Below are 21,293 nucleotides of genomic sequence, written 5' to 3' on the forward strand. Positions count from 1 at the left end.
TTTCCCTTAAAAAAGGAATCGGTGTCTACAACATGAAATAACATCCGTTAATTTCATTCATAAACGTTACTAGTGATCTCGTCGCGTCCACTGGCGACATGCTGATCCTGTTCTCAGCAGGATTTCTTTAGTAATTTTGTCCGGCTCAATCACACAATGGTGGGAGGAGTCAGTGTAAACAGCCTCAGCACAGACTATTTGCACTCGTTGTTAGTAGCATAGACACCATCTTATAATAATTGCTGATTAATATCGCTAGATTAATAAGGATTAATTTGTTTACTGTTTGTTTTTTCAATTTTTATTCCAATTTGCATTTAGATTGCATTTATTTGTACCGTCAGCAAGAAGCTATTCATTACAGTACCTTTCAATATTCAAGTTTCAAATACCTTAAATCAAACAATGGCACAGATTTATCTCCAAATAAAAATCACTTTATTGGTATTGTGTCTGTTAACCCGTCCTGTATTAATAGTTCTGTGATACACCTCATTAATTCTCTCTTCTGTATTAATAGCAAATGTTATCTTGCACGTTGGATGGGTCTGTACCTGCACCAAAAGCAACAATTAACAGCATTACATGGAAGCATCACAGTTAATGCAAGATATTATTACTTCAACTAAACTGGACACTAACAGAGAGAATGGCTTGTTTATTAACAGCAATAACTGATAAGGATATATTATTGAAAAATCAATTACACAAGTATTGATTTCCTGTAGGTCTATGCTAGTGGTTTAACTTTAACACACTTAAATGACAAAGTAACAGCCGACTAGATTAAAGAAACGGTTCAAATAAAAGGACAAAATAACCGTAGCTCGACAATGCCTGGAATGCTAGCACAGAGAGCGTTAACCTGTCGAAACATGTTGATGTTTTCAGTTGACTTCACGAACTGACACAAGTTTATTTCACACAGCCTCACAGGAACACGTTTCAGAGTAAATGCATGTGCTGTCGTTACAGTGTAAGCAGTTTGTTCACTAAAGCAACATGCCATTTTTGACACCAGAAAATAAAAAAGCAATCTATTCACAGCTTCTCTTTTGCAGCCAAAACAGAAGAGACATTCGCCTGACACTGATATCTGCAGACGCTTGCGCTGAAACAATGCCTGTACAGTCTGTGCCAACACCAGTTTCATACACAACAAACAACTATATATTATTGATCTAATTTATTTCTTTTATACATGTATCGCTGCATGCACAGGACTGCTTGGGTCAATCTCAATGCCTGGGTAATATTTCACTCCTAAATCTACAACTATTAAAGTTGTGACTGTGTTTATGAAATTTGACCACATTTGGTAAGGAAAATAATCTGTCACACTTTACAATAAGGTCCCATTAGTTAATGCATTAATTAGCAATATGTTTGTTACAGTATTTATTCATCAAACATACAACTGTTCATTTTAGCTCAGGTCAAGTAAATAATATTAACAGATACAACTTTGGATTTTAATAATGATTTAGTAAATGTTGAAAATGAGCATTAGCTAAGACTAATAAATGCTTTAAGGTTTGTGTTATCTAATGTACTTAACTACTGTAACCTTATTGTAAAATGTAACCAAATAATCTTAGTCGTTACAGTAATGAAAACAAAAGTTACAGTAAAACCGTTTCTGTTATACTTAGAAAAAAAAAGGGATGGGAATAGTGAGAAATGCACCAAAAATGTGTAGGTTGGAATGAAATGGATATGTTTTAATGAGATTCCCCTGTCCAGTACAGCGCTAACAACAAAGTATGCTAATTCAGTGTTAACATTAAATAAACAGTCCATTTTCTTTTGTAAACGTACTGAAATTCACTAAACAATCAATTAACGGTCAATAAAACTGATTATCTTCCATAATTTCTCCTGACTGTTTCGTATTATCATCTATCGACCGTAAGATCATCGGTCTACTGTAAAGACACATTGCATAGGCTATAAGTGTTTGTATTCAGCTCTAAAAGTGTGGCATACCGCTGTATATTTGGTCAACTATGTCTACAAACAAGTTTAGTGAAAACACCAGTGCAAATGAGTACAGTAATAAGGTTAGCCATCTTTATATTTCAAGAAAAATATATGAAAAACAAAAATACTCTAGACGCCTGAGACGTACTAACTTGGACCCTAATTGTTGCTCTCTTTTCCTAATTTTTTGGATTCAATATGAATAACATGAGGTTGCAGTGTGCAAACATGTAAGGAGTCTCTTAAGGATTAAATGGCTTTAGCGCGGTAAGATGATACACATACATGTAGCTCTTCTACTGCGTTGATCTCAGTGACAGGACTGTCAATCTGTGCGTGGTTTTCTGTATTTAACCTTCTCGCTGGATGTTACGCCATTAGTGTGGCCGTTTATTGATCCGTTCGGGTGATCGGTCTTCCGAGATCCCGCGTGTCTTTTATAGGTCTGTGGAGCAAAGAAAGGGAACGTTTCCAGCCGTTTTACTTTCACTGCATTATATTCTTTCTTTATGCCAAAATGAGAATTTGTTTACCTGTATGTAGAAGTTTGAGAAGAGTAAGATAAGAGTCATGCAATAAGAGATTTGGAAATACAGCCAGCCCATTGGGAAACCACATGGCCGAACCACAGCACAAGATGTCTGGAACATGGTCAGGACGAACTGGACCTGAGAGAAAACAGCCATCAGTCGTCGGTTCTTCCATTAGGTTAGGTTAGCTAAACTAAGAATGCATGCATTCAGTTCATTTTTTATTAAAAAGTCAAAATTCTGGCAAATGCAACCATTAGAATCTATACACTATCCTTCAAAGGTTTGGGGTCTGTAGTTTTTTTAAACTTTTATTCAGCAAGGATGCATTAAATTGATCACAAGACATTTATAATGTTGAAAGATTTCTATTTTAACTCTTTCCCCGCCATTGACTGAATTGTCCAGCTATCTGCGTTTTCACTGTTATACGGTAGGGGCCGCTGTTACACGTCTACTGAAAGAGTAGACAAAGACACATTCATAAACATTAAACAGCATATCTGATATTCATACAACAAAATATTCTAAAGGGCAAATACATTTTTGTGAAAATGGTCAAAAACGCTGGCGGTGGCTGGAAACTATTTCAAAAACACACTGGCGGGGAAAGAGTTTAATAAATGCTGCTTGTTTGAACTATTTATCAAAAAATCTTGCAAAAAAGTCATGTTTTCCACACAAATCTGAAGCAGCAAAACATTGATAATAATCATAAATGTTTCTTGATCATCAAATCATCATATTATACTGATTTCTGGAGGATCATGTGACACTGAAGACTGGAGTAATGATGCTGAAAATTCAGCTTTAATCACAGGAATATATTACACTTTACTATATATATTCACATAGAAATCAGCTGTTATAAATTGCAATAATATTTCGCAATATTGCTGTATTTTTGATTAAATAAATGCAGTCTTGGTAAGAGATTCATTCAGAAACATCTTGAGCCATTTGAAACCTTTGAACGGTAGTGTTTTTTCTTTTAAAATCACACTGGGACATCTCACTAGTGAACACTTCCCCTAACTGGAACATTACACACATGTTAAAGTGCACGACTCAACACTTTCTGAAAAAGCTGAAACTTTTGTGTTATAAACTCTGTTTGAAGATGATTGGGTCATCGAATAGCAGTGACCACATATTCCATTACAACAAAGCACTAGTTATTTTAAAGAAGAGACAGATGAATGCAGTAAAAGCGTGCACTTGCCAGCTGGCCTTGAGTGATGTACTTCTTCCACCACAGATACGGTCTGATGGCCGGGACGGCAGAGAGCCCGTAATACGAGTACATCAGCACATGGATGAAGCTGTTAAACGAGGCGCCAAAGTACGCTGATGAAGAGAGAAGTAATATCAGCATTAGTTCATGCATTCAACACATCAGATTTATTCTAATGCTGGTTTCAATGTTTGCATTAATAGCCAGCATTACGCAGCTCAATCCACGATCAATAACCACAATCTATTATAACATGTAGTCTGATCCGTTTCTGTTTTGACAAGGACTCTCAGGCCTCGTTTACACTGCAGGTCTTGATGCTCAATTCTGATTGGTTTGACCGTCCGTTTACACATGCTTTCAATTGTGACAAATTTCCGATTCATGCGTTTACACTTGCCACACTATCTGAAACATCGCGCATGCTTAACGGGTTTAATTATCTTGCACAGATAGACGAACACGAAACATGCGTGATGCTAGCTCTGCGATATATGCGAAGTTCACCAAACATCAGCTTGATTTAGAGGCGGAGGAAAAGGGCTATCATTGCAGCTGCGCATGTGCTTCAGTTACTGTGTGTGCGAGAGATCTCAGGACTGGTGGCAACATACAACACGATCTCACTAAAGTGCGTATCTATACCACTAATTTTATTTCTCGTGCCATTTATACGGCCAAAATAGTTTTTGCATGCATGATACGCACTGTAAACCCCTGGGTAGGATTAGGGGTGTGTAGTGCGTGTGTATTATACACCATATACTATTTTAGCCGTAAATGGCACGAGAAATAAAATTAGCGCTAGATACGCATTTTTAATGAGATCGTGCCGGGCTTTAACGAAGAGCAGTGCGTCCGAAAATTTAGGATGAGCAAGCCAACCTGTGATGTTGCGTCACGTGTGTCCACACTCCTCTCCTACGACGACACAGCGTTTCGCAGATGCGCGTCGAGGTTTCTCTCGTCATTAAACCGCGCAGACGCTAATGCCTCAGACAATCTGATCTGCCTGTTTACATGAGTCGCATCGGCACACATCTGATTTATTTCCACATATGAACAAGGCCTGAAACAGATCTCGAAATATCCGAATGCATGTGTTTTTGTTCCTGTTTACACGGTCATAGAACACATCCGATCTGTGTCACATATGAGCAAAACATCAGAACTGGGTCACATTTCACTGACAGTGTAAACGAGGACTGAGTGTGTATTCACACTCGGCATGTGTAGTTCCATTAAACCGAACTCTGGTGTGATTATATGGACGAGCGCGAGCACTGAGCATTAGGGATGTGACGGTGATGATATTTTCCTATTGGTTAATCGAAGTGTGACAACACCGGTAATACCGGTATCACCGGCGGGGGCTTTTAAAGCGCTAATTTAAAGGCAAGCGTAAAATGCGCGCGGTTGCACGGGCATGCATACTGGTGCGGTCGTGCAGAGGAGAACTGTTTTGTTATTATGCCCTGAATTGGTGCTTATTTGAAAACGAAACAATTTTTTTTTTACATCTCTTATAAAAAGCTGGTGCAGCAGCAGTGCGCACTCAACTCTCACTTTTAAATTAGCATCAATACATCCTTCAAAGGGAGTTTGACTGACCATCGATATGACCAATCAAAATCCACCATTTTTGTCCGACAAAGCAGTCAGGAGAGTTAGTAGATTAACGTCAGTGGATTTGAACTTGGCTTTAACTGAGGCAATCTGTCACGACACATTAAAGAGCCACAAAACGTTAGGCATATTGTTTAATTTTCTTTGACTGACCAAATTTGAAAGTTGAGACTTTTCATATTTAATATAACCAGCTCGGTCCTGTCTGTCAGCGCGATCATTTAAGACTTTATTTAAATCATTTAAGAGTGCTCTTATGAGGACACTCGACAAAACGGACATTTTGGCATAATTTGTGTGTGTTATGGTTTGTTCAAGCCCGAAAGTGAACTCGATACTGACGCGCGTCTTGTCTGTGGGTTGTGTGTGTGTGTGTGTGTAAGAGGCAGGACTTAACGGATACTGCGTAATTGCGTTAAATATTTTTAATGCTTCCAACTTTTTTTTTTTCCGGTGCTGCAGTGGGCAAGTGATGAAACCGGTAGTGCAGCTGAACACCGTGTAACACCGGCTATCGTAGCAAGTCAACTGAGCATCAGTTATAAACTACTGAAACACACTTCAGAACACCAGATTTTGTCCAAAAGTATGTTCTTTGATTCACTTGAAGTTTTCCAGCAGCTCGCTTCACGAGTTCTCATCTGGTCACACTATCCTCATATGTAGCGACGCACATACAACGAGTGCATTTATCCCAGAACACAGCATTGCTTTGGGTGTTCAGTGAGTTCTGTAGCGAAACATAGCCTACGTCATAAAACAGACCAATCAGGTTGTGAACGGCGAAGGTCCGGTGTTAAAATACCATTGTGAACGCTGAGCAGACCAGGACTAGATGTTTTTTGTTTTTTCTGCTCCGGTTTCATGACAAATCAGGTTCTGCGAAATCGGATCTCCATCGGCTATCAGTTAATGATAATACTAAATACATAAGAACGATAATACTAATTTTAAATATGCATAGCTTACTATATAGTGCATAATAAAACAATGTATTAATTAACAGTTTAATCAAATGAAAGAAATTACAATTTATTAATGTTCAATTATTCACTTACCCTATTATTATTATTATTAGTTCTTTTTATAACTGAAATATTTTGGCATTTAACACAATTGAAGTCGTACTTGCAGTTGCACTTACCCTAAATGTATTTACAATCATCTTTACCCTAAATGTATTTACAATCATCTTTAATGTGTGTATAATCAGTATGCTATGCTAGTACATAAGCTAAGTAATGCAGACATGACTGGTCATTATACCATAGTTAAAACAACTTTTATCATAATATGTTTTTGTAGGAATTGTAATCAGGAACTAAAGAGAGTATCTATTAAAAGTAATTTGAGCCAATGGGATCACTTTTATTTCCTAACAGAGTCATGGTTTGTCACCAAACCGGACCGAGTGAAGTGTGAACACACACTAAGTGTGTAAGTTTCATGTTTCTTAGTTCCTGTTTCCTGCATTCTCGTTTCTATGGTTGTGTGTGTTTTTAGTTCTCATGTTTGTGGTTGTGTTTCAGCCCTCAGTTTGAGTTTGTGCCCTGTCCTCTATTGTCTACGTTTACGCTTGCGTATTGTTTTCTGTTCTGCTAAGTTGATGTTCTTGTTCACCTCATGCCATATTTACAATGCAAATGTGGCACAGAAGCGCCTCTGAAGAGGCAATGGCTCTAAGGCGAGTTCAACCACGTTTTTGAATGAATAACCAGCACTACTCACTTCAATCAATGATCACGCCATCCTAGGTGTATACAACATTCTTCTTTCAGACGAATACAATCAGAGTTTATATATATATATATATATATACACACACACACACACACACACACACACACACACACACACACACACACACATATATATATACACTTTATATGTATATATGTATATAAAGTGCATCTATCCATCATAAAAGTGCATCTATCCATCATAAAAGTGCATCTATCCATCATTAAAGCGCATCTATCCATCATTAAAGTGCATCTATCCATCATAAAAGTGCATCTTTCCATCATAAAAGTGCATCTTTCCATCATAAAAGTGCATCTATCCATCATTAAAGTGCATCTATCCATCATTAAAGTGCATCTATCCATCATAAAAGTGCATCTATCCATCATAAAAGTGCATCTATCCATCATAAAAGTGCATCTATCCATCATTAAAGTGCATCTATCCATCATTAAAGTTTATGGACTTCAAAACAGAAACGTCCCTTCACTGCCATTATAAAGCTTGGAAGAGCCAGGACATTTTTTAAATCATGTGCTAATTTTCATTTTTGGGGGAACTATCCCTTTAAAGCCAGAGATGGAGTGAATACACTGCTTTAAATACCACGTTACATAATGCAAGCAGTTATTTAAAGACAAGCACTTTTACCCTGTTCTGTGTGGGTTTGTTTTTATGCATCTGAATAATTCAGCACATAATATGCAGCATAAGCGTCTGAGTGAGTGTGTAACTCACAGTGTCCACACGGCACCCAGTTCATGACGAACCACCAGATGTTGAGCATGCTGGCGTGATGATACACGTGCAGGAACGTGATCTGGTGGTTGTTCTTCCTCAGGATGAAGAAGAACGTGTCCATAAACTCAATGAGTTTGGAGAAGTAATACCACCAGAGAACATGAATCATCTGAGGAGGGAAGGCGACACAAGCATTTACACTTTACAATAAGGTTCATTAGTTAACATGAACTAAGAATGAACAATACTTCTTCAGCATTTATTAATCTTACATAATATTATTTCAACATTTACTAATACGTTATTAAAATCAAAGGCTGTATTTGTTAACATTAGTTAATGCACTGTGAACTTACATGAACAAACAACGAACAGCTGTATTTGTATTAACTAATATTAACAAAGAGGAACAAATACTGTAACAAATGTATTACTCATTGTTAGTTCATATTAGTTAAATCAGTAAATAATGTTAACTAATGAGCCTCACTGTAAAGTTACACATTTAACAGAAATGTAATATTAGATGGTCAGGATTGGGAATTGTTGAGAATTCATAGATTATCACACCACTTCTGATTTTCACTTAAAGGTTGCGTTACATTCATTTTATTGGTCTCTATACACTTAACATCAAAAATATATACAATGCTGTTAAAATTAAAGCTTTTTATTAGGGCAGTGCAACGATTGATCGCAAGTGTTTACATAATAAATGTGTGTGTACTGTGTATAATTATTTTGGTATATATAAATACACACCCATGCATGCATGTATATATTTAAGATCTATTTGCATGGATATACTAAATAAATAAATATAACTTTTATATATAAATAAAAAAAAATTAATTTTAAATTTAAATATATACATGCATTGGTGTGTATTTATATATACAAAATAATTATACACAGTACACACATTTATTAATGTAAACAAACTTTTATTTTTGGATGCGATAAATCGTTTCGCTGCTCTTCTTTTTATAATAGCATAACATCATGAAATTTGCCTTGAGAATTGTATTGAATTTGCACTAAACTTGAGTGTGCGTGCAGATAATATAACATTATTGAAATAAAAGGCCACTTAAGTGTACTTTGTAATGACAAATTACATGCAAAGTACTTGATTATAATTTTAACTTTAGGGGTTTATTCAGTATTATGTTTAAAGCTTAAATTGCAACTTCATCATTACAAACACACAATTACAAATATATTTAATAGGGATGCTCATTACGGTTCATTTTCCCGACCGATAACCGCCGCCCGTTATCCGAGTATTAACCGTAAACTGATAAGATTATAATATTGAACTGGCTTTAAATAACAATAAAATTGACGAGTGTCTGTGACCCGTTAAAAATACCCCCAAAAAATGTCATTGGTTTATATTAACGTGCAAACAGCAGCATACAGAACAGATCAACAACAGATCCTGATTCACATCACATGTTCACTCACTGCAGCGTTCCTGACAGTGACAACAGAGAAAAACATAAAATAGGCCTACACTAAATATATATTTTTAACTTAATTCACAAATTAAGATGACTAAAAGAAAACACTGAATCCGTTTGAAGCTTTGAAAAACCGGCAGTTTGTTTTCAGTCAGACTAAGTTTTTTCGTCAAATAAAAACAGCAGGCCTACCTCAATCCACAGCTTGTCTAGTTAATTTTAAAAGAGTAACATGTCTCCATGACGTGGGGTTAGTCTGGGTCTCCGATGGCACAGATATCCCGGGAACACAGAGATAACGTCTCGCTGGAGTGGCCAGCTTCGGGAAGCACCTTTCATGTCTGCTTCGATAGTGATATTGCAGTGCACTTGCACTACTGCTGTATTTTAATACCTCATAGCATATTTTGCAAGTAACTTCGTCGCCCTTTCTGTGGAAATGGTCCCACGCAGTTCTTCTTTTCACTCGCTTCATTGTGCTTGCTCATCGATATATGTCTGTAGGCGCGTGTGGTTGCGCGTGTCGACGTGAGTTAAATAAAGGCTATACAGTATTTTTTCATAGTACTTATTTAACAATGCAGCAAAAAAACAAAAACAAAAAAACTTAAAAATGAAAAAAACCTTTTAACTTTTAAACCGTTTAACTGGTGTTAGGGTTAGTTTACTTTCGGTTAACGGTTAAACGGTCAATATGAGCATCCCTAATATTTAATGCATTTTCTTTACATCTTTTAAATTCTAATTTACCATAAATTCTTGTCAGAACACACTTAAATAATACAATTACATATAAAGACCCTTCTGGCTCAAAAAAGCGCACTGAAGTTCAGCTAATTGCATTTCATATAATTTTATACTACATTTTTTATGTAATTTCATGTTATCAAAAACATTAAATTCAGTTTGCACACAGGTACAATATTTCCCTAATATCTTCCTGTTTTTGAAGGCATGCTGAAGTGCACGTTAGTTTCCTGTGTTCTTTGTTCCACTGGTTTCCTCCTCTATTGATGTTAACTGGTTTCGCTCACCTGTATCTGGGCTAGTTCCTCATTTTCCTTTGTATGTAACGCCCTCTGTTTCCTCAGATTGTCTTTGGTTTTCAAAGCCTTTACGTTTGTTTTTTCTCCAGTTTGGTTTGTAATTATAAATAAGCGTTTGCTGCTACAGATCCTCCTGTGTCTCGCCTGACCAGCACCGTCACATGTTTGAAAAATCACACTGACCAATTCACAACTGTGAATCCATCATATAATCAGACCAGCGTTTGCTCTCGGATAGATCTTTAATACAGCCTCATAGTCTAATGCTGTGGATCATGAGGCGATGATCCAAAGTATTCAGGAATCACTCCTAATCCTAGCTAACAATACAGTGACACAGGGAATAAACTATTGGAGAACTTTGGAGATATCGGCCCCGTCCCAAATGGCACATTCATGTGGACTCACAAAAGTGCCCATCAAGTCCACCGGTGGCTCCCAGAACTAGAGACTAGTGATGGTCTGCAATTATTTCACAGACTGGTCGCATACAACTGATTATATTATTATTATTGTTAATATTATTGTCAGTATTAGTGTTGTTAATATTACTATTATTACTGCTGCTACTACCACGGCCACTAAAATTATTACTAATATTACTACAATTATTATTATTATGATGATTGTTTCACTATTAATCTATACTTTTTTTTAATCACTAAAAAAAATTACATGATCAAAAATGTTGTTATATCACAATGGAATAACCCATTCATTAGAATTATTACTGTACCTGTATATACTATTATATTAATTTATCTAGCTGCTTTTTTCTTCTCTCTGTGTACTTGTGTGTATGTCATTGGTCAATTACTTTGTATATGCAGCTATGTCTTTTTAATAAAAAGATTATAATAAAAAAGACCGTAGGGAGTCATTAGTGGTTTCATGTTTCAGAAGACTGCGAGGGCTTCGGGTCCCAGTTGGGACAGGGCCATTCTCTAACAGAATGGAGAATATCGCATGTATCCTTTCTTTTGTGTGCATTACATTGTATAATATCGAATGTTTTATATAATATTCTTGAATCTGTGAATAGTGGGATCTCATGCATGTGAAGCTCAGCGAGTTGTTTACCCTGGTGTCGGCCTCTCCTGCACTGTGTGTGTCCTGGCAGAAGAAGTTGTATCCGCCTTGATACACTGACATTACCAGCTGTAGACAGAAGGAAAACAGAGTAAATGATAAACCCAACACCACTTTAATCAGGATTCACAATACGAAACACATTTGTGGAATTAGTTGCGGAGCAGAGAGGATCGGTTTACACAATATACCAGTGAACAACATCATGCTCCGAGAACATTCTGCTGGAACTCGACACCCTTGCCTCATTTAGTATGCGCGGTTCTATGAATATGCAAATGAGCCCCGCCTCCACTCACTCACTCACTCACTCACTCAGAGATCCACTCGTTGACGATCACACGTTGATCTGATTGGTTACAAGGTAGTTTTTGACGTCAGAAACACCAGCGATTTCAAACCGTGTTTTTGAGACTGTCTTTGGTTCACTGCAGTTTTAAGCAGAAAATACTCAGCAATGCTGTCGACTTATGAATTTACAAATGGTTTGTCTTAAAGCATATTAAAAACACCACATAGACACATAAACAACATTAAAAGCTGGATTTACAACGCAGGGGGTCAAAATTTTGAGGGGTTATACGAACATTACTTATACATATACAAACTTTAAAATGTTTCAGAAATAAAACATTCCATGTATGACCTATAAAAGGTTTTGTGCTAACACTTTGAGAGCTTTATTAACTTTATTATTTCCCCGCCACTGACAGACTTTTCCGTCTATCCGTGTTTCCACTCTTATATTGTAGGGGGCGCTGTTACACGTCTACTGAAAGAGTGCAGAATCTCCTGATCAAAACACAGAAGAAGAAGCAGAAACGAGCGATAGAAGCATTTCTTACTCAAAAAATAAAATAATGATTAAAAAACCCCAAATATTCTGTTGAATGTTTGATGAAACTTACCAACATTCAAGTGTTGATAAAAGGCATGAAGCTAGAATAGAACTTTTTTTCTATTTTGTTTTTGTTCTTTCTTTTGATATATTTAATGTTCAGATATAAATACAACAAAATATTTTGGGGTCATGAACGTTTTTTGAAAATGATCAAAAACGCTGCTGGCTGGCAACTTTTTTTTTTTAAACACTGGCGGGGAAAGAGTTAAAAACCAGATACCTCTAAAAAAAAAAAAAACGTTCTATTAGCGTTACTGGAAGAACATTTGTTCATAACTTTGAGAGAAGCTTGAAACAACGTTAGCTAAAGTTCGTTCCCTGTTAGTATAACGAATTAAATCATGCGCACAGTTGCTGAAAACCGATGGCATACGGTTTAAAACATTTGATGCTTGCTATCTATCAAAAATCTTGGAATGAAATGGATCTAAACTCACAAGGGTGATCCGTGTTTAAGTTCGTTCACATGTATTCTCTGAATCGAGCAGATGCAGAGGCTCACAGGAGTAACGCTGACACACGGACAGATGTTACTGACGACTTCTACAGAAAGTGCTTCATTTTTGTAATTCTTTTAAACCGTCTTTCATGATATTGTTCTCACCTCTCAGTCCTCAGTAAAACTCCCATGAGCCTCTAATGTGTCATTGTTCATTGTCTCATTCTGAATAATGTCCTTGTTCTTTCTGTTAAAGTTTTTTTTTTTTTTAGCAAATGCAGAATGAAACTGCACATCTGTCCCAATAAATCCTACTAAACCTCAACAAATGTCCTCATTATGGCCGGAGCTCATGTTACAGGTGACGATGGCGTTCAGAGGAGGACATCTCTATTAAAATAACCTCTTTAAAAGGACCTTCAGGGGACATAAAGCTGTCCCAGTATAGCCCTGATTGCTTCTCGGGGTCAGGGTTGGTTTTGCTGTTAGAGAGACTGAAGTCCTAAAACACAGTCCCAGCTCTTACTCTGACTCGCCTCATTTCTCATCCAATCTGATAACTTCTAGACGCTCCAGCGTTCCCACGACCCGACACACAGCAGGAGAAGCAGATCGTGGAGATTTACAGGGGTCGTACAGATACTGTAAAATTAAATCCCAGGACTTTAAGCACTGCTTCAATCCGAGATCTCACTTATCAAACAATATCTTTATTATCTTTCTAATTCTAAAAAAGGTAAATGGATAAATAAAAATGAACTAATAAAACGAAGTGGTAGAAATAAAGTGCAGAAGACGCAATGACTGGAAACTTTGACACTTTGACAAAGATATCGCTTTCCTTATGCAACTGATTGCTTTCCGCAATAAGTCACTGAATAAATCCGCCGTTTTAAATCGTTTGACTAACAATAAAAAATATATAAAAACTCCCTCGTTAAGAAAATGATTTGCAGCCACCTAATGGTGGTTTTAGTTTCATATTTTAAAAAAAATCATAGAATAGATATAATGATAGATCGACTGCATTTATAAATAGACTATTAAGAGTGAAGTATGAGATAACTTTGATAAATACAATAAAGTAAAACAAAGATAATAAGACGGACCTCCGAATCGCAAAAGCCACCTCTAATTACGAGCCACATACATTTAAAACAATATTGATGTGCACAGACAAATCATTTACAATAAACACTGGAATCCATAAAAAAAACAAGAATTGTGCAACTGGATTTCATATTGACTTTAACAGATTAGGCATCATGATTAATACTGTATTTGTTGATGTTAATTATTAAACGCGCTTGAGCTAACTTGTGTTAATGTATACTTGAAATGTTAAGGAATGAAATGTTTACATTAATTAAGTGAACATTATTGCGAAACCAAATAACCAATCTGATTGGACAAACAGTGAAGTTTAAACGGATGAAATTCTGTCAAACGAGGTTTGTTCTCACGCATCGTTGAGCTTTTGTTGACCCGTGTTTGATGAGCTCCATCTATGTGTGTTGATCGCTGATATTGTGAGAATAATAGCCTAAATCTGTTCATATAAAGCAATTGTGACTTCAGAAAACTTGATTCATACGGGTTACTTTTACAATCTGTTTTTGAACTCTTTGAAGCATCAATGGGTGAATAGACTTTAAATGGAGAGAGAAATCAATCATATTTCATTAAAAATGTCTGTATTTATTTCCTATAAGGATGTACTGTATGGGTTTGGAGTGAAATGATGGCGAGTAAAGACTTTCAGCAGCCGAGAGGTTTTGCTCTGTCTCGAATGATGCTGCAGTAAAACAGCTGTAAGGTCATCGATGACTGATAAAAGAGAGCTGGTGGCTGATATATGTGTGTGTGCTGATGTGGAAAGCCAGACAGTGTGTCAGTTTTGCAATGCAGACGGCGTGGAGAGAGCGAATGAGGCAACACCGGACTCTGAACTTCCAGGTGCACACGGACTGTGACTTATCAAACCTGCTCCGTTTCCAAAAAGTCAAATCGTCATTATCAAAGTGCATGTCCTTAAAGTCCTGAGCACAATCAAATATCTTGATTGTGTAACATCTATTACAGCATAAAATCAATGCAAATGCAAGCTTTCAGGAGTGAAGGCATGTGACAGCACTCCAGAACAGAAGGAGGATTAACTCATTTAAAAAAATAAAAACGAGTTTTAGCATCATTGAGATACTATTATAGTTTTCTTTAACATTTATAGTTTTTACTTTTGTCCTATTCATTCAAGGGGAAACTTCAAATGAGTTTATAATATTGTGCGTGTTGTGAGGAAATTATGTATTTGTGTGTCAGTCAAAGTACTCATATTTTCTTTTTCAAGTCCCCATTTCTGATTGTAGATTTAAACAAGCCATTTTTTTTTACTGCTGCATGAAAATGCCCTGTTGCATGTTGTGAAATATCAGCTACAGACTGACAGATTCATAAAATAATCTGCAGTGAAATGACCCTCGTTGTAGTTTTGGAATAACATTACCTCCCCATGACTGGAAATGACGTCGTCAACGAAAATTATGACTAAATATCGTGGTCAACGAACCTTTATCACGTGACGAGACGCAACGTAAATGCTGGTCATGTGACGATGACTATAATTAAATGTAGAATGCAATATTGTAGACGAATAAAAAAATGAGACTAAATTTGGTTTGCAAAATAAAAACTGCTAAAATGTCTCTTAATTTTCGTTGACCAAAATGAGAAAAGACGAATGTTATAACGCTATTTCGTCTCGTTTAGTCGCGTTATTATTATTATTTTGCGGTATATCTGTTTCCTGTGTCTCACTCAGGGGCTGCAACAGGACGCAGGCGACATCACTTCCTCAAACCCTCGCGGCTTTATTTAGAAGATGCCGCTGCGGTGAGTTAGCATAAACGACAAATAAATAAATTCAGTCTGACACAGAGAAAGGGACCGATGGGTTCGTCTTTGGGAGAAGAGAAGAAACAACATTTGGAAAAACTTTCATTTAATCATGCGTGTACTTCTAACATGTTCGGTTGGTAAAATAAATATGTTGTAAATTTAAATCAGAGCGTCTCCCGTGTCTGGAATGGATGTATTATTGAGACTATAAGCTAACAATAATATAATAATGTTTGGCTAAAAGAAAATTTCGGTTTCATCTATACTACTTGGTTAGCCTAGAAATCTAGACGCACCCTAGCGGCAGCGAAAATTATTTCGCAGCCAGTGTGGTCTAGCAACACTCCATAGGCTTTTGAGCTGGAAAAACCAAAAACTGGTCGGGCCAATCACATCGTGTATAGAGTCGGCGGGCGGGCTTAACACAATGACGGCACAGTTCATGACGTTCCGCGTGATTTCCATAGGTGATTTCCCTGCTACTTGAAAACAATGAAGATGCAGCGGTCTTTCGAATCGGCTTTGGCCGCGACTCTGGAGGACTTGGAGTTAAGAGAACGTCACTCTTAATATATCAATTAGCTCCGCTGGTGGAAAAACTCATGGGACTCACTCATCCACAACCGTTCGTTGCTCTGGTTGGTTGTAGTGCTATCCTATTGCGTGCAGAGGGATTTTGAAAGGTAACCGTTTATCCCGCCCCTCGGATTGAGGCATGTCAATGGAGAGTTCCCAGACCTAACATCTTGATGTAGGTCTGGCATGCCAGGCTACTACTTGGTACTTATACTATATTAACGGGGTTAAAAAGAATCGCATTACTAAAAAGAGACTAAAATACAATTTTCATTGACCAAAACTAGATGAAAATAGATCATTCTGACTAAAATGAGACTAAATGCTCAGACTTTTAGTCGACTGAACCTTGACTAGACTAAAAAGAGTATGAACGTGACTAAAACTAATAAAAACTAAAATGACAGCTTGACACAAAGACTAGACTAAAACTAAAATTAAAACAAGCCGCCAAAAAAAACAACACTAAAGAGACCGGACTGGGAAGGAAGTTTTGACTTCAGGAAGTTACAGTACGTTCTCACGGTGGATCTCCTTTCACAATGCTTTCAAATACAGTCATTTATTCAGACACCTTCAACATCTCACATTATCACTGTTTGTTTTAGAAAATGGTAATAAAATATGACAAGAATCAGTTGATATTTCACTGGTTGTGTCCGTCCTTCTGTTAGACTGTCTCACACATGAATTATGTTGAATATCTGTCAGCTGTTAAATTTAACTACACAATAACTACACATTAACTAAATACCAGTTTAGCTCAACCAATCACCAAGCAATGCTTCATGTTGTTCAGTCTGTGGTGTAAAAAGGTGCATTAGTTATTAAAGAAAAAACACTTCAGCATAACATTATCAGCTCAAAGTGTCCCAATCATTTTTGGTCCCAATTGTTACTGGTAGTCGCTGTATGAAGAGTTTTTGGGTATAATATCTCACAGTTTACTGTATTTTGCTCTCCTCACTTACATAAATGAACTATAGTGTCCTGCACCCACTAGTAAAAGAATATAAAAAAATGATATCTGGTGTCTGAATGGTTTTTGGTTTGACTGTACATCAAATGTGATCGCTCATGGTGTTGTTGATAGGAAACGCACCTCGTAGAACATGTAGAGCGACAGCAGCGTCAGGCCGAGGTTATACGGCACGAGCACAGCTCTGCACGAGTACGGCTTTCGGTTCTTCATGTATTTCGGTCCCATCCACACAATCAGAAGGTACAGAACGGTGAAGGTAATAGTGGGGATGTAGTTTTCCAGCAGAAGCCATCCTTTAACCCGAGGATCTGTAAATGAGAGAGCACAAGAATCCTCAGGGCGTGTTTCCACTGTTATACGGTAGGGGGCGCTGTTACACGTCTACTGAAAGAGTGCAGAATCAGATCAAAGTTCAAACTGATCAAAACACAGGAGAAGAAGAAGCAGAAACAAGCATAGCATACTGTATATATGTAAAATAATGCCATCATCGACATTAAACAGCATATCTGATACTCATACAACAAAATATTCTGAGGACAAAGACGTTTTTGTGAAAACGCTGGCGGTGGCTGGAAACTGTTCTTTAAAAACACTGGCGGGGAAAGAGTTTAGTAAATGCTGCTTGTTTGAACTTTATATTTATCAAAAACTCTTGAAAAAGGGTCACATTTTCCACACAAATATGAAGCAGCGAAACATTTTCAACATTGATAATAATCAGAAATGTTTCTTGGGCGAGCGATAGAAGCATTAAAATAATGTGATCATCAGAAATTCAACTGCATATAAATTTAAAACTGCCTAAAGTTTCTGAACGAAAGGTCCAATCCCAGGACGAGCTTCAGGAGTGTGAAGCTTTAGAGGCGTTGATGGACTCGATCTGCGTTTCGATCATCGCTCTGAATCAAATCCGGGATGAAAACACACTTTTCTCAGCTGTTTTATAACACCTATCCACATTCAAGTGTAGATAAAAAAAGAATGCATGAAGCTAGAACAAATGTATTTATATATATATATATATATATATATATATATATATATATATATATATACACAAACAAAATGCACTGTGGGCCATGAAAGTGTTGCGTCCGCTGTCTACTTAAAAAAAGAGATGCTGGCGGGAATCAGTTCATCCGATCAGAGTTTTATAATGCTGATTTTTACACAAATCCCACTGACGGCTATGGCAGCTTGTTTCTTCTCCAGAAAATAACAATTATTTAGACTTTTATCTCACAATTCCTGTTTTTTTCTCTCACAATTGCTAGTTGATATCTCATCATTTGGATTTACAGTAAAAAAACTGAGTGGCAGAGTATGTGGTGTTTTCCTTATTATTTTCACTAATTATTATTTTCAGTCTGAAGCACAAGTTTTCAAGATACTGGGTTGATTCAATGAGCACTTTTATCATAGAATAATCATTGGATTTGTCAAAATTGGCCAGATTAGCAAAACACACCCACTAGAACGACTTGCTTGGCTGTGTGAGACATTATTAAAATCATCAGCGTGCATAATATGGTTTAAGCTATGAAAATAAAGTTGAAATACGTTCTGTTTGTAGGATTCAGGAACACAACAAAGAAAAACGAGTTGTAAAGATCACTGGTCTTACCCCGGGGTCCCATCCAGGACTCGATGTAAGTGTTAACTCTGTGGTTAATGGCCTCCATCTTCAACCTTCGAGACAAAATCATAAGAAGATTATTTTCACACACACATTCAAGACGTCTGTGAAAGTCCTAGGACATAATAAAACTCGTTAAAAGTAAATTGAAGTTAACTTAATAAATCCTCGTTGGAACACTTATTGATTACAGCAATAAAAATGGCCGCCTACAGCAAGGACTGCCATCCATCACGTTTAATTCTCTTTATCGCTTGTTTGTAGCTCAGAAAAGGTCAAGAAATGGTGCTTAGAAAGATCCTATATCCAGAAACACTTTCCCAGCAGGACTAACCATGAGAAGACCCGAGCACAGAGGAATGGAGATTAATATCAGGCAGGTTTCACTCAGTGTGTAGCCATCAGATGTGCAGACGAGGACTTGCAAGAAAAGCTTTTTAACAAGAATACAAGATCTCTTTACAAACAACCAATGGCTCAAAAACCCACACAGAAAGTGTGTAACAGCTCAGACACACGATCACAATTTCCTTCCTCTAACACTTCCTGTAAAATGTAGCCTAATATCTTATATTTAAAATAAATAATGTGCAAAAAATAAATAAATAAAAAGTAGGCGAATGGTCCGACAAACACGCTTCATTTTCTTTCTTTTGATTTCGGGGTTCTTGAAAGGTCTCATCAAAACATTATGATGTATAAAAATGGTAACAATAAATTTCCTGATGCCAATCTGACAGTATTACCACGCATTTATTATGAAGTTATAATATTTACTTGTGTAGTAGGACTATCATTGCAATTTGGAGATATAATACACTCAGAAACCAATATACAATAATTACTTAAAAATTGCATTTTAAAATGTGATGAATTATAACGTTAGCTGTCACCGATTCGCATGTTGCTTTTATACAACATATCCAAAATTACACTCGCACATTTGAAGACCATTCACACCGGCGAATCAAAGTCTTCCTCGTAAGATCAAATAAAGATCGGCTTCACATGACATCATTAAATTATAGCGCTTCTAATCTTTAATAAATTCATATGATGCTCGGAACATCCGCGTTCGCGAGGTCACGCGCATCATTCGGCCCCAGAACGCGCACTTTCGGATGGCATTTGTGTGTTTAAATCTCTTTAGCGTTATGAGTCTTACCTTTAGTCTTCTCAGATATTGGTTGTGTTTTCTTCAGGGCTCAGTGCTGTGCGGGTGGTGTCTTCAGTGTGAACGCGTGGACAGACCTCGTGAAGTAAAGAGCGTCATGAGTGTGTAGTCCGCCTTTAAACTGATGCGTGTAACGGAACGCGCTCTTATACTGACGCCCGAGGGCAAAGTCTGCGCGCACTTCACTTTCTCTGCAGATTTAAGAGTTCAGAAACGCTTTCTTCCGAGAACAACAACAAAACAGCGTGTATTCGGAACGTTTATAACAGGTTAAAATATCAGGAAAACAAACTTTCCGAGTGGTGACGTATTCACATTCGAAATGTCGTCACTTGTGTTTCAACTGGATTAAGAACGTAAATGTATCAGTTCTGAATTCCATTATGGCTTTCTAAGAGAAAAGCGCGCGTTCTGACAGCGTGTTTTAAGAAATATATATTTTTTTTGTACAAGGCGTTAACTGTTGCAGGAACTGAAGTCACCCCATTCAGTTGAAGTTAGAACGGACCAATCACAGCGCTGCTCTCACGTGGAACCAGATCTGGCCAATCACAGCGCTGCTCTCATGGATCGAGCGCATCACGTGGTCCATGTTGAAGGGAACAATCACAGTGAAAAAGTGCTCACATGGCCCACACAAGAAGCATGTCACTTTTTGTTTTAAAGCTTTGGTTAATAATTCTTCTTTTTATATAGATATTGTAATTTCCCCCAAGCTCTTGTGAATGTTTATGTGGTATTTTATTTAACAAAAATGTCAGTAAGCATTAAAAGACGGTCATAAGTGATCTCAGCTCTATCTGGCCATAGTTCAGTGTTCTAATGCTTTATGATGCGGTGATACAAACCCCTATTATTTAGCATATCCTAATGTTTTAAACATCCACTTAAAGTCCCAGTGAAGTGCCTTGAAACTGACAGCATTATTCAGTGTTGATGTAATTACTGAAGTGCAGAGTGATGTCATCAAAATTATTGATCCATATTGGCAGAAAGCGAGACTAAGTTCTGAATAAATCTTCTAAATATGATTTTTTAAACAAACTAGTGTATAGACAACAGTAAGGGTAACATATTCATACTAAAAGCCAAAAAAGGATTTTGATTCCATGTGTGTTATGTAGCCTATTAGAAACTGGGTTATCCTGCAGTTGTTGTCTTAGTTTAAATGGCGATGTGTGATTATATCTCGAACATTGGCTAAGTAAAGTTCAAGTTGTAAGTGCACTTGGTCT

At 37.0% G+C, this 21,293-nt stretch overlaps 1 protein-coding gene across 1 annotated transcript; it reads right to left on the minus strand.

Annotated features, from left to right (window-relative positions):
- Positions 1–415: 415 nt before the first annotated feature.
- Positions 416–20,571, minus strand: LOC143745533 (very long chain fatty acid elongase 5-like). The gene is made up of 8 exons (XM_077237660.1): positions 20,050–20,571; positions 18,873–18,937; positions 17,366–17,553; positions 11,444–11,521; positions 7,852–8,023; positions 3,733–3,857; positions 2,514–2,648; positions 416–2,425 (listed from the first exon to the last, which is right to left on the minus strand). Exons 2-8 carry the CDS (start codon positions 18,928–18,930, stop codon positions 2,306–2,308), a joined length of 876 nt encoding a protein of 291 aa, XP_077093775.1. The 5' UTR covers positions 18,931–18,937; positions 20,050–20,571; the 3' UTR covers positions 416–2,305.
- Positions 20,572–21,293: the final 722 nt, after the last annotated feature.

Source organism: Siphateles boraxobius, unplaced genomic scaffold, assembly GCF_051911475.1.
Source record: "Siphateles boraxobius isolate OS27281-9 unplaced genomic scaffold, OSU_SipBor_1 204, whole genome shotgun sequence".
Classification (NCBI taxonomy): domain Eukaryota; kingdom Metazoa; phylum Chordata; class Actinopteri; order Cypriniformes; family Leuciscidae; genus Siphateles; species Siphateles boraxobius.

Bases quoted from the DNA above. Each gene is read 5' to 3' on its own strand.
- LOC143745533 (XM_077237660.1), bottom strand. From the start codon at position 18,930: ATGGAGGCCATTAACCACAGAGTTAACACTTACATCGAGTCCTGGATG. The intron at 2,649-3,732 runs GCAAGTGCACGC...GTTTTCTCTCAG, and splicing joins ACATCACTCAAGGCCAGCTG to GTCCAGTTCGTCCTGACCAT. The intron at 2,426-2,513 runs GTAAACAAATTC...TTTGCTCCACAG, and splicing joins TCTCAAACTTCTACATACAG to ACCTATAAAAGACACGCGGG.